The sequence below is a fragment of the Anneissia japonica genome, unplaced genomic scaffold, assembly GCF_011630105.1.
Source record: "Anneissia japonica isolate Jap-2015-1 unplaced genomic scaffold, ASM1163010v1 scaffold2756_len2360902_cov194, whole genome shotgun sequence".
Lineage (NCBI taxonomy): Eukaryota > Metazoa > Echinodermata > Crinoidea > Comatulida > Comatulidae > Anneissia > Anneissia japonica.
This window is the reverse complement of record NW_022719050.1, coordinates 2,125,936-2,139,151: the sequence shown is the minus strand read 5'-3', so window position 1 is coordinate 2,139,151 and position 13,216 is coordinate 2,125,936. Positions and strand designations below refer to the sequence as shown.

At 33.4% G+C, this 13,216-nt stretch overlaps 1 protein-coding gene across 1 annotated transcript in view; it reads left to right on the top strand.

The window, feature by feature from the left end:
* The window catches only part of LOC117110746, a 15,180-nt gene extending 2,080 nt beyond the window's left edge, over positions 1-13,100 (top strand). The window contains exons 6-24 of the mRNA XM_033253538.1: positions 448-492; positions 1,214-1,401; positions 2,003-2,083; positions 2,353-2,431; positions 3,150-3,311; positions 4,165-4,353; positions 4,694-4,878; positions 5,258-5,335; positions 5,956-6,173; positions 6,482-6,622; positions 7,028-7,157; positions 7,793-7,930; positions 8,580-8,735; positions 8,983-9,153; positions 9,432-9,626; positions 10,164-10,388; positions 10,908-11,420; positions 12,037-12,204; positions 12,643-13,100. Of these exons, the coding sequence (XP_033109429.1) occupies positions 448-492; positions 1,214-1,401; positions 2,003-2,083; positions 2,353-2,431; positions 3,150-3,311; positions 4,165-4,353; positions 4,694-4,878; positions 5,258-5,335; positions 5,956-6,173; positions 6,482-6,622; positions 7,028-7,157; positions 7,793-7,930; positions 8,580-8,735; positions 8,983-9,153; positions 9,432-9,626; positions 10,164-10,388; positions 10,908-11,420; positions 12,037-12,204; positions 12,643-12,762 (3,182 nt within the window). The 3' untranslated portion in view covers positions 12,763-13,100. The remainder of the gene's footprint in view (positions 1-447; positions 493-1,213; positions 1,402-2,002; positions 2,084-2,352; positions 2,432-3,149; positions 3,312-4,164; positions 4,354-4,693; positions 4,879-5,257; positions 5,336-5,955; positions 6,174-6,481; positions 6,623-7,027; positions 7,158-7,792; positions 7,931-8,579; positions 8,736-8,982; positions 9,154-9,431; positions 9,627-10,163; positions 10,389-10,907; positions 11,421-12,036; positions 12,205-12,642) is intronic.
* The last annotated feature ends 116 nt before the right edge of the window (positions 13,101-13,216 follow it).

Here is a 13,216-nt window from a genome sequence, read left to right as displayed (position 1 = left end):
GATGGAACATCGTAGGCTACCCTGTAACTTTTCAACGAATAAAGTCCTATGAAAAATTTTACATACATATATATAATAGTGTTTCTAAACATCTTACGGATTTGTTTTTCATTACTATTACGTTATAGCCTATTATTCTACATGTGTTTCGAAACACACGTGGACACGCCTTCTTCATATATATATATACATATATATATATATATATATATATATATATATATATACAGGTATATGTATATATAGGCCTATATATAGTTTTGCGGCGTAGCACCATAAACACAAAATAACAAATAAATATAATACCAGTGCTCGAATAGAAACATATCATGTCGTAATCGTATATCCCTTCAAACGAGTAACTTTTTTCAGTTGTGTCCCCGTGATTTTATTTTGTTGTATAGGCCTATATATTAACGTTCAGTGGACGCTTGTTACTTATTACAGATTGCTATGACGAAACAAAAAGTATTGAATTCTGTGAAACCCAAGGTGAGATATTCAAAATCCTCCATTACATTATTATGTATTTTACAAAGTCATAGGCCTACAATGTATTATGTCCATGAAATAAAATCAAAATATCGACGATATTTCTTAGATTTTAAAATTAGCAATAATTTACAGACCCTTTATTACGAAAATACTTAAATTTGTTAGTAGAAGTCTAAGGGTATAATATATCAAAACACTATGGAAACGGTAGAAACTTCCATTAATTGCCGCAAAAAAAATTCTGTTTCTGTTTAATTTCCCATTGAAAACTAAACCTAGTGAAATATTCAACAAAGCAATATATATATTTTTTTCAACTTTAAAGCTACCTAAAACTATCAACTTACTGTAGGCCTAAGTGTGATAAATAGAAATAATGACGGGTATTTATTCGAAAATATTAAGTTCCTTTGAAATTCATAAAAACCATAAAAACAATAATATAAACATGTTCATATGTTTATTGTGAATCTTCGCTCATTTTCCTTACTGTAAAATAGAAACATAACAATTACGGTATCATTGTGACACAGTGCGTAGTCTCATGACCAACTAGCAAATAATAAGCGAGTTCAATCAGGGCGCGTTCCCGGTTACTTCGGGGGCTTCTACGCAGTTCAACGATTGCAGTGTAAAAAAAAAAAAGCTGTAACTACTGACAGGGTAGCGATTTTATGGAAACCCTACTTAGCCCGTGCCATCTCATTTGTTTTTAAAGCCGTGCAGTATGCAGGTAAACCAATTGAAATCAAAGTACTAAATATGACACTTAGTGATGATGAAAAAGAAGTGACGGTTACTATCCGATGGCGTCAACCAGCGCATGTCAACCCAGACACGCCTATTAGCTATTTTCTATTGGAGTGGTATGGCGAAGAATTAACACCGAATAACCTTAAAATTATGGTAAATACTTATTAAGCTAACAATCGTGGTGGTATATATTGTTTATCAAAGCAATGCTTGTTAGCGTCTAGACCTTGCGTAAATAGTTGAAAATGCTGATGATAATAATCATAATTAAGAGGTGATGATAATGATGATGAAGTTACGATGATGATAATCATAGATATGACACGTCAGCCTAAGCAAAAAACGAGAAGCTATTAGATAAGAGGATGATGATAATAATGGTGACGAGAATAATATGGTGATAAACAGGAAAGTGATGATGAAGAGGATAATTTTGGTGTCGATGATGTAACTATAATAATGATAACCTTGTTGATGATTATGATAAATGGTGAATGTGTGATAACTATGCAATAAATAAATCAACTGATTGATTAATAATTTAAAGTTCTTGATGATCATTATATTATTATTATTATTATTATTATTATTATTATTTTTATTAATATTATTACTACTACTACTACTACTACTACTACTACTACTACTACTACTACTACTACTACTACTACTACTACTACAGTATTATAATTGTGATTTTTATGATATTTTTGTAGATTTTAAATAATATATTACTTTTTAAAAATTTCTATAGGATGTGGAATTCGAACCAAGCGCGTATGTTACAACTGAGTTGAATAAACCGTTATTAGTGAATACATCTTACACATTAGAGGTACGAAAATATATAAATATATATATATATTTATATATATATAAGTTTATATATATGTATGAGTTTATATATATATATATATATATATATATATATATAATAAGAACACAAGGGTTACCAAATTATATGTACAGTATACGCATGCGCATCATGTTGGAAGTTGTTCAATCTCTCCGTCATACTTTAATTAATAGATAAATGGCAAATTTTATAGTGTTTTTACTTAGTTCCAGGAGAAGAAATTAGTGCAGTTGACTTTGTTTTATTAGATTACTACCGTTGTGATGGCTAGCATGGGAAATAAACGAGGATTATCACGTGAAATTGTCTTCATTACAACATCACCTGGTAGGAATTACATGTACTTCTACTCTAATTAGGCCTACACTTTTTTTTAAAAGTAAGAACCAATTCAATTTTGCCCACGCTCTGTTTTTTATGCCTAATTCAGGCTCAAAATGAATAGAAAATAGAAAATTATTATTCGACAGTATATTACTTCCAGTATTATAGAGCGTATTAGTCACACCTACTGCACATATCGGCCTAAAATTTGTAGGTTTTCTATTTAAAAAATTAAAAACCATATTTGACATTTTGCCTCAGCCTCAGTTTGTTCATATTTTGTTCATATTTTTAAGTAATTTCAGCCTCAGTGTTCTTATAAACGTGTTCTTATAAAAGTGTGCATATGCCAAAGTAGGTTTTCTTTATTAAAAAATTGTTTTAAAAATACATCATAATAATTAATTAAATTTTTGTTTTCACTTTCATGCTTTCAATATATTATTATTATTATTTACCTTGTTTTATGCAGTTAGTTATTATTTTCTAATTACTTATTTCACATCTTTAAGCATCTGTAGGCCTATGTATTTTAAACTAACTTATCTTTCACATTTAAAACACTATCGATATCGTATTTATCATTTTGCCTGAATATATACATAAATAATCAATTTTGTATAACGTAGGAAAAGTTTGGGCTAAATGCACTGCGACGCTACTGTACGATTATATGAAGCCAGGTGTGCTCTTTCTTATAAAGTTTGCTTTCTTTATTTAGTGACCGTACAGCCTTCGGATAATGGATCGAATACTGTTACTATAGTTCTTATCGCAGTTGGTAGTGTGATTCTGTTGGCTATTGTCGTTTTAGTGTTTATTTGGAAGATGTACTCAAGTCGTTTCGAACGATTGGATAAAGACGACGACATTTTAGACCTAGGTAAGTATTTGACGGTACTTTCCATCCATTTATTCATATTCAGGTCAAAAATAACACATAATTTCCAACGTTATATGATATGACATCGTTCAGAAATTTAAGAAAAAATCTGAAAATCTTTATTGTCTCCAAAAGAAATTATTTTGCTCGAAAAACCTTAAAATCTATTAGGCCTACACATTAAAATATATTGAAATAAATTTATAATAAAATATATAATGCGATACAATACAACGGTACATTAAACAATCATCACATTTTTAAAAACGTTAAAATACAAAAACTTAAAAAGTACCATAATCAATACCATCCACTAAAGCTCAGTTGTCATAGTATCGCTCACCCTATGGGTTATAGTGGCCGACAGTTGTCAGGAAGATTGAACCTGGTTCAACCTTCCCAATTGCTTTGGAGACGAATCAGGGTGCATTGCTAGCTTCCCCGACGCAACCGGGAAGACACCCTGATTCGACTAAAAAACACAATCGGCAAAGTTGAACCAGGTTTGCCGAGGGGGTCAGCGATTCTATGGCAACCGACCTTAAGTTCATTAAGCTCTGTCCACTCTAACACATCCCATGTGACAAAAAAATGTGATATGCCCATATTTGGGTGTACAATGACAATTTGATAGTGTGGACAAAGCTTTAGGATTGTCGGCATCTCCCTCTAAAATGTATAGTTCTTGATTTATTTTATTTTGTACAAGTTCAAATAAACGTAACCCTACCTGACAGACAGAATTATCGCAGCGAATGATATTAATGACACAAATTAATACAATTTCATTACTACATAAGATCACAAATATCTGCTGCTGGTAATGATATTACGTTCTATTGTCATTTTCAAGATGTAATTATTCCTAACCATGAAAAACGTCGACCGACCCTGATCGCCTACCCAGCTTACGAAATCGCCCGAAGTGACGTATCGTGGACGGAAAGGAAGGAACTTGGTCGTGGGTACTATGGGGAGGTTTACAAGTGCAGTGCTCTTATCAACGGAGTTCCTACAGAGGCAGCAGTCAAAGTACCTAAACGTATGTAATACATATAATAGTTTAATCCCATCATGAACATCGAATAATAATTATTTTACATAAATAATATTATATTAAATTATTAAATAGTTATTAATAATGATTATATTAACACATCTTGGATGTGATTTGGTAAGTGGTTTGTTTGTGTTTTCTGTTTCCTGTCTTGTGTACCATTTTGTAAGTGGCGAATTTGTGTCTGCAGAAGATTTTGATAATAATAATAATGATGACAATAGGCCTATGTGTAAATATGTGTAAACAATATGAACAAGTATATGATTGATATTCCGGCATACTGCATACAATAGTAATTCTACATTAACTTGTGTCCCCACAGAGTTTGCAACTTCCACCGAGATTGAGGATTTTATACATGAGATTAGCCTAGTGATTAAGCTTGGGGATCATCCTAATCTGGTCCGTTTCCTAGGATGCTGTACCACCAGTACGCCACTCATGATGATAAACGAGTTCGTACGTTACGGCGACATGTTTTCATTTATGCAGAAAATCAAGAATAAGGTTGGTATATCAAACATTTTAATTTGATATGACTCAATGAAAAATGATGATGCATATATATTCTAGTTGTCTTATAGTGGTTTACTCGTTTGTAATATTCTATTAATTGTCAATTTGTCATTCAATGTTTTTCGTTAGTATTAATTCCAATTTCAGTTTGTCAGTAAGGCCACGACTGTATTTCTCTTCACGTTGACTAAATACAAACTTTACTAGGCCTACTCATTTTTTTTTTTAATTTCTTAGTATCAATTTTTTATTTCCTCTAATCGATCCTTTTAATTTGGAGACGTTGAACAATTTTGGTTTTCTAGACAGTTGTAGTTGGTAATAGATTTGATTAAGCTACATATTGACATTAGCATACGTCCTTTTATAGAAAGCACCGAAAGAAAGGATCTATGATATTCAGAATATAGACCAGTTGAATATAGCAAAACAGATCGCACGAGGAATGGTACGTAACAAATATTTGGAATTTTTAAGGTATAAAGTCATCTTACAATGAATGTTTTAAATCTCTAATTTAAAAACATAAAAGATTTGGTTGGGTTTGAGACATGTTACCAGATTTAGGATTTCAACAAACGTTATATGGTGATGGAGGCTTATAGGCCCAATGATTCAATGTTGACAGCATAATTATGAACTTAGTGATGGTAACTAATTTTGGGATGCTGCATGGCCTGAACAGCTATATGACGTCATCTGTACGTAGTTGCATTGTATTTTATCTTCTTTTTTTGCATTTACTTAATATTGAAAAGGTAACATTGGTAATGCAATCATGTGACCTACGTTGATCAAATGACTCTTAAATAATTATCTCTAAATGATTAAAATGTAGTTTTAAGGTTTGCATGGCGAAATACAGTAATCATTTATTAAATACTTGCGGGACACACCACGTATAGGTAAATTTCTGAAAAAGAACTATTGTTGTTGAGAATATCTCGACGTTTCGATTTAGTTGCTTCAATCATCATCAGGACAATAATCTATAATAAATAATAATTATTAAGTTTGTATTTAATATTGTATTTAGAACTTATAATGAATCTTTCTGATACTATTCAGGAATACATCGCGTCTCAAAGGTGTGTCCATGGTGACCTTGCAGCTCGAAATGTGCTAGTTGACGAGGATTTGGTAGTAAAAATAACCGACTTTGGACTGTCTCGAGACGTGTACGCTAGTAACTATATTAGACTCGGGAAAGATGCAAAGTTACCCTGGAAATGGTACAGTCTGGAATCGATGACTGGAGAGCGCAAACTCACAATCAAGGGTGATGTGTAAGTAGATTCCACCAGATTTATTTTAATGTTTAGCGATTCAGGGGTCTCAGGTTTGGTTCATCCCATTAATGCCAGTCACAGCAGTCTTTTGTAGCATGCGAATTGTTATATGCTCGCTTCGAATGTGGAGGGAGGTCTTTTCTGCGTCAGCTTCCCACGGGACCAGGGCTACGGGCTGCAATGAGATTTTGTATTAAGTTTAATAATCTATTATATTCAGTTTTAAAGAAACTTTTAATGCAATCAAAACAATAATGTGTGCCTCGATTGTAAAAATATTTTTAATCAATGTATATTTTTTATAGGTGGTCGTTTGGTGTAGTTCTGTTTGAAATCTTCACATTTTGTGATCCTCCTTATGCGTTAATTCCGTCACTGTCAGCACTAGTGGAAATGCTGGAGTCGGGGAAGAGGATGAGCCAGCCCGAGCATTGTCCGGATGCCGTGTAAGACACTTTCATCATTTTTTATGTTCATTTATCATTTTATATAAAAAAAAATTATTACGTGTCATAAATAATTTCGAAATATCCGCAATGGCTCGGTATAGTGGAATGCGTTATTTTGGAAAACATATGACGTATGACAATGGATCTGAATATTAAAAGTTTTGGTAATGGAATATTATTCGTTCTTGGAACCATTAAACAATCTTTCATCATAGAGTTCAAGTTATCAATCGGAAACTTGTATTGGAATTCTGATGGGGATATATGAATAATACATACCGTATTAATTAACAATAGTAAATTATTAAATAAGCTAAAATGATCATGATCATTATTAGGGCCTATTATCATCATAAAATCCACTAGAATATTATTATTTTTATCGCTGATTACCATTAACAGTTATTCGATTATGATGAAATGTTGGGATGCGAATCCTCGCAAAAGACCAACCTTTACAAAACTGATTGCAGAGTTTGATAAACTCATCGGAGCTGAAAGCGCTTCCGACTACTTGCCGATATTTGATGACGTAAGTGATCTTATATGATTACTTTATTCTTCACCATTTTAAAAATGCATGTAAATATTCTCTTAGAGCCATTTTCTTCCATTGTTATTTTGTTTATGCGATCATTGATTTTTTCAGTGTTTATAGGAACAGCAGCTGCTCTACATAAATAATCAAGTACTCATAGACAAAAAATGCCGACATGCTGCTCTTCCCAAAACATGAAGTTCCTCTGTTGTAATTTTAAGAGAGTAACTTGGGAGTTAATGCGTTAAATGTAAGACGAATTTCGCGGTGGTAAAATTGTTCTTTTTTATGCCCCCACCAAACTGATTCGTCACCGAGGCAGGAACGAGTACATAATCATCTATGGAAGAATCCGTAAAACGTCCTCGGAGCACTGTTGTTGGCAGGATTTAATGATGCAATAACTTTCTGTCTTCATCTTAATTAAAATCCTTCTCTGCCAGTCAATTTAAAGAATTATGAATGGCATTTTGTCGTATACCGTACGTCTGTTAATTGGACAGGAATGGTTTTTGATTGGAAACTATAATAACTTACTTTTTAAACATAAAGTAAAATAAATAAATTATATATATATATATATATATATATATAATTTTATTTTACAAATTGTTTGTGTTCATTTGAAGACAATCCAGCCTAATGAGACTGTTATCGACCTCAAATCGTCAGTGAACACACTCTCGGGTGACGCCGATCATGAGATGGTCCATAGTGATTCATATGACTCAAGGGATGATAACCCGATATCATATGAAACACAACAGGTAAATCAATATCGTTTTCAAAATGTAACATTAACATGAAACTGTGGGGTTTCTCTGGCGAGCACAATCATTTCAGGGGCGGCGCCAGTGGGGGCCCTCCGGAGAGTCCTCCAATTTCGCCGGGGAGTAGTTATAAAGCACACTTCGTCGGATAGAGAAGAAAAAATTATACCTACATATTTTTTACATATTAGTATACTCTAAAAATCGTTTAAATAAACCTGTGGAAACCTATAAATTGTCAGTTTCCGGGGAATATATTCCCTGTATCACTTTCGAGAAATTTTGTGCAACGCTGGACCACGTCCACTCGTCTTGTCGGCAACCGTCACGGCGGGAACATCCAACCCCGGGCAAATACTGGCGCCATCCCTGAACCACTTACATATATCCTATGCCCATGGAGCTACAAAACAAGACCCTGAGCCATGGTGTCTATAATGCTAAGCACAATATATCTAGAGATGTTTCTATTTCTGCCTATCTGATTGGCATCTTCATAGGTGGGGAGGGAGCGGGGAACAGGGCCTTCGTTAGGCACAGATTTCCGTCGGGGAGAAAAATAACGTTCTAGATTATATTTTTATTATATTATATTATGGTGGTTTTATTTTAATTCGCAGTTCCTTTCTTGTACATTTAATTGTAGGCTGAGATTCCAACACACGAAAACGTAGTTTTCAAAGGACTCCTTTCCAAATCGAAGACTGACGGCATCAGTAACGACATTATACTTGACGATGGGAAAGTTGAGAGACAGGGTAATGACGGGCATATGGTACCAATGGATGATATTGAAAACAAGGTAATTTGAGAAAACTGAGGGTGAGAGAATTGCATAAAATACTTACTAAAAAAATGGTCACCACGTGGGGAAAGTATATGGACCTTTCTGGAGTAGTGTCAATCACATTTAACAACTTACTGACCAACCAGATCAGGACCAAGGTAAAGCAGGATAAATCAGTGCGTTTAGGCATGGGCATATTATTGGATGCGTTTAATATAGGCCTAGGCCTACCTAACACTAGAGTTTCTAACGATTATTACAGAATGAAGAAAATGCTCAACAAAGTAGGGAGAGGAAAATAAGCTCATTGAAAGATACTAAGTATGACGTCTTTATAAGATTTGATGAGCAAAAGAACTACATTAGAGAAGATAGCGAAGGATATGTGGCACCTATTGACAAGGAAGTCACTGAGGGAAAGGTGGCTAATAAGGTAAAACTATCACGGGCTGTTTGATCTGAAAACTGCTAGATGATTTGTACATTACTTCAAGTAAAACCTTAAACATTTTCAAATGCATATATTTTTTTTTGTTAAAGCGAAAAATATGATATAGGGGGCGATATTAGTGCCATTCTCATCCTCATGATTGTTAATATCTACATTTTTTATTATCTTTGTTGTAATGGATATCATAAGTTGAATAAAATTGTATAAAATGCACAGGCCTATACTACCGGTATATATTTTCGACTTTGCCATTAATACAGAATGAGATACGATCATCACAGGAAGAACCTCAAACAGACGAACGGATGTATGAAAATGTAAAAGCAAAAAACAAGAATCCTAGACGAGATGTACAAGTAAAAAAGGAGGACATAACTTTTGGCTACGGGACAGTCCTGCATCAAGACGACGAAGGCTACACTCTGCCAGAGGAGGATGACGATGACATCACAAAGGTACAAAATAATGGAACGAGCTAGAAATAATGATCTTATCCACTAATGTTATTCTATTTAACTTAATTCGTACAGCACTTTTAAAAGAGTTCTTATTGTGATTCTGGTATTGTTTAGTATTTAGTCAGCCTACCCACCATCAATAATGGTTGCACCATCTGGCTTAGTGGAGCATGATCTTTAATCAACAAAATTGAAAACCTTCGATACCAGATGGCAAGAACCATCCTTAAGGCGCCAATATATACTGCCAAAGAAGCACTAGGCCTATATGGCGACCTAGAATGGTATTCAATTTTATTTGAATGTTTATAACTTGAAACAAAATTAATAACAATAATAAATATGTTCATATTGAGCATGAACGTGTGGATTCCTGGTCAACATATTATTATGTTTAGCCTACGTTCCTTGTGGAGGGCGATTTGACAAAGAGTTATAAAAGATAAAAACCCTTCTCTGTTCCCTGATAAAAACACAGTGTGTACTCTAACAGTTGATGAGTGAGTGAACGATTTGTTGTTTGTTTCTGAAAAGATATCGGGCCCAGAAAAGAAGAAATCACAAACACAAGAAAGACTTAAAGGTCTTGGTCCTAAGTATGACGTCTTTATTTTGGACAAAGTGAAGAAACGTGATGACAATGATGTAATTTTTGAGAATGATGATTTTTTTCGACAAGACAGTCAAGGTTACACACTACCAGAAGGTGAAGATGATGATGCTCAAAAGACAGAGAGCATTAGATCTACTCAAAGATTGGTACGTAGCATTCAGTATTGTACAATACTGTGTTTTAAGTCTTCTTTCTCTTCTTATCGTGTCCACACACACTTGCAAGATATTGTTTCAGTCAGAGCTGGACACAGGTTCTAGTACAATCATTGTGCTATGCCAGGTCCATCAGATGGCATGATGGAAATAGTGATACAAATACATATTGACTTGTCTTGTGTGTGGCCGCGTGTTTTAATTGACTACCATATTTCAAACTACTCTATAATAATAGTATTATAATGATTGATATAATTGATTCCTGATGATGACTTAATTAATGTCGAAATATTGAATCCCGACACGGTGGCGTACATTTCGATACTCGTATACTAGTATGTATTATATTGAGTATAATAATAGCAATAGTAGAAATAACGTTAATTATCAGTCAGTGTGTTGACAGTCATTTACAGTTTTCTTTTTTCATTTAGTGTATTTTCTAAAATGTTAATACTAACACAGAATATAATCATGAATGTTGTATACCATTTTCATCTATCACAGAGTGCTTTACATAACCAAATACAAGATGGAAATCAAGGAAATAGTGACTCTAGTAAAAAACGCATATCAAAAAAAGATGATCCACACGATATATACTTCGGGGATGAAAAAGTGTATCAACAGGACAGTGAGGGCTACACAGTAATAGATGATGACGACAAATCTTCACATGATGTCAGCAAAAGTCGTGAACCCAGCGATATATATTTTGAGAAAGAGGAGGTTTACAGACAGGACAGTATGGGCTACACGATTCCGGAAGGTGATGATGATTTAACATCTTTCAAAGGCGTCAACGAAAAGCATGAACTGAAAATACATGAGCCCAATGATACATATTTGGAAAAACAGGATATTTACAAACAGGACAATAAAGGTTACATAACTACAGAAGATGACGTCAGCAAAAACCGTGTGCCCAACGAAATATACTTCCAGAGGGAAGACGTTTTCAGACAGGACAGTAATGGTTACGCACTTCCAGATGATGACGATGATGATGACGGCATACAGGTAAATTTCAATATGTAGGTGGGACCTATAATTTTGATGGTAAGTCAAGTCCCAATTTAAAAAAAAAAAACAGCACTCGATTTTCAGTTTGTGGACTCTTTTAGGTTTTTAGGCATATAGTTCAATTCTTTGCAGGACATTAATTTTTTTCGGCACGAAGAAATGTGTCGCACTTTTTCGACTAGGGGTTTGGTCCTTAAGGTACGCTGACATCGTTAATATTACACTACTACCTTAGATCATTGATTATATAAAAGCAAACATAAGAATCTTTTTATGTACTTTTTGTACAATGATGCACTTTTGTGACTTTTGTCCTTTTTTGCATCTCTTGTGGTCGTTTGTGAGTTGTTTTTTTTTAATCTGGTTTCTGCCAATATTTTTTATAAATTTTTAATATCAATCGTATTGCTTGTTTGTAAATAATTAGCAATTTAGGGAGAATTCCTACAATTTATTATTTGTCAGTATTTAAATATCTTATGCAATACAATGTTTATTGTCTTTCAAATTGTTTATATTTCTACACTCAAATTTTTGCTTGAATTTTGAATGAAAAAACCATGAATGAATGAATGTATGAAATGAAAAAGTAATAATCTCTTTTTTTATATAGGTTGATTCTAGAAGTAGCACTGTAATGCAGGAGGACAACTTGGAATATGAAAATGTCACTTTTAATAATGTCATTAGGAAGCCTGACAGAATGAGAGATAATAGACAGTTACATTTGAAGAATAAAAGTTATGGCAACACGATTTCACCAGACGGTGCTGTAAGGAAGGTATTTTACTGTATGAAGTGCACACTTAATCGGGTGTAATTTAGCATCTTTTAACTCATCTCGGCTAATCGTTAACTACAAATAATTTGCGTAAACTAGAAACTTAAAAACAGAGTGGACACAGTAGTGAACGGAAAACTAGATGTGAATCTTTGGAAAACGCCTGCCTTTAACTATTGTTGAAAGTTTTAACTAGAAATAATTTTGGAGCTATTAAGTTATGCATAGATTTTATAAAATAATGTTGGTAAGCCAATGGGAGTAATGTTAATAGTGAGGTTTTGGGCACAAGGAAATTATTAAGGGATGTTCTGGTATTTCAAAGAAAAGGTCTTGTTGAAGGAAATATTGCCAAAAGTCAGTTTATCCAAATACATATTCACAAACTACGCAAATTCAAATTAAATTATCCATAACATACAGTATATTTCTTTTTAGGATGATGGTGTTGAGAAGGAAGTTGGAAAACAAGAAAAGGCTGCAGATGAGGAAAACGTCTATGTGAACGGACGACTGAATGGGAACCGTTGGAAAACGCCTGCCTTTAACTATTTCTAAAAGTGTATCAGCCATATTATTATAAAGGTCATTTAAACGATACAAAATTTACAAATCATCGATTTATTTTTAAAATATTTCATAATACTGGGATATACAGTAAAACTTGAAGAAATATTTAGTAATTTGATTACTGGTCAATATATTTTACATGAATAATAAATTATATAAATAATTAACAGTACCTTGAGATGCCTATTATGGAAGGTGCTATGGTGTAGCAATGAACAACTGTTTCAATTAGCTGTATATATTATATTATACATTATATATATTATTGTACACATTATAAATTTCTAAATACTGATAGTACTCTGTTTATTATAACATTTTCCACGGAAAAGAAATTTGTCATCTGTATAATTATACTTAAAAACAGAGTGGACAAAGAAGGTGTCTATGGAAGACTAGATGCGAACCTTTGGAAAATGCCTGCCTTTAAAGCCGGGCTCTC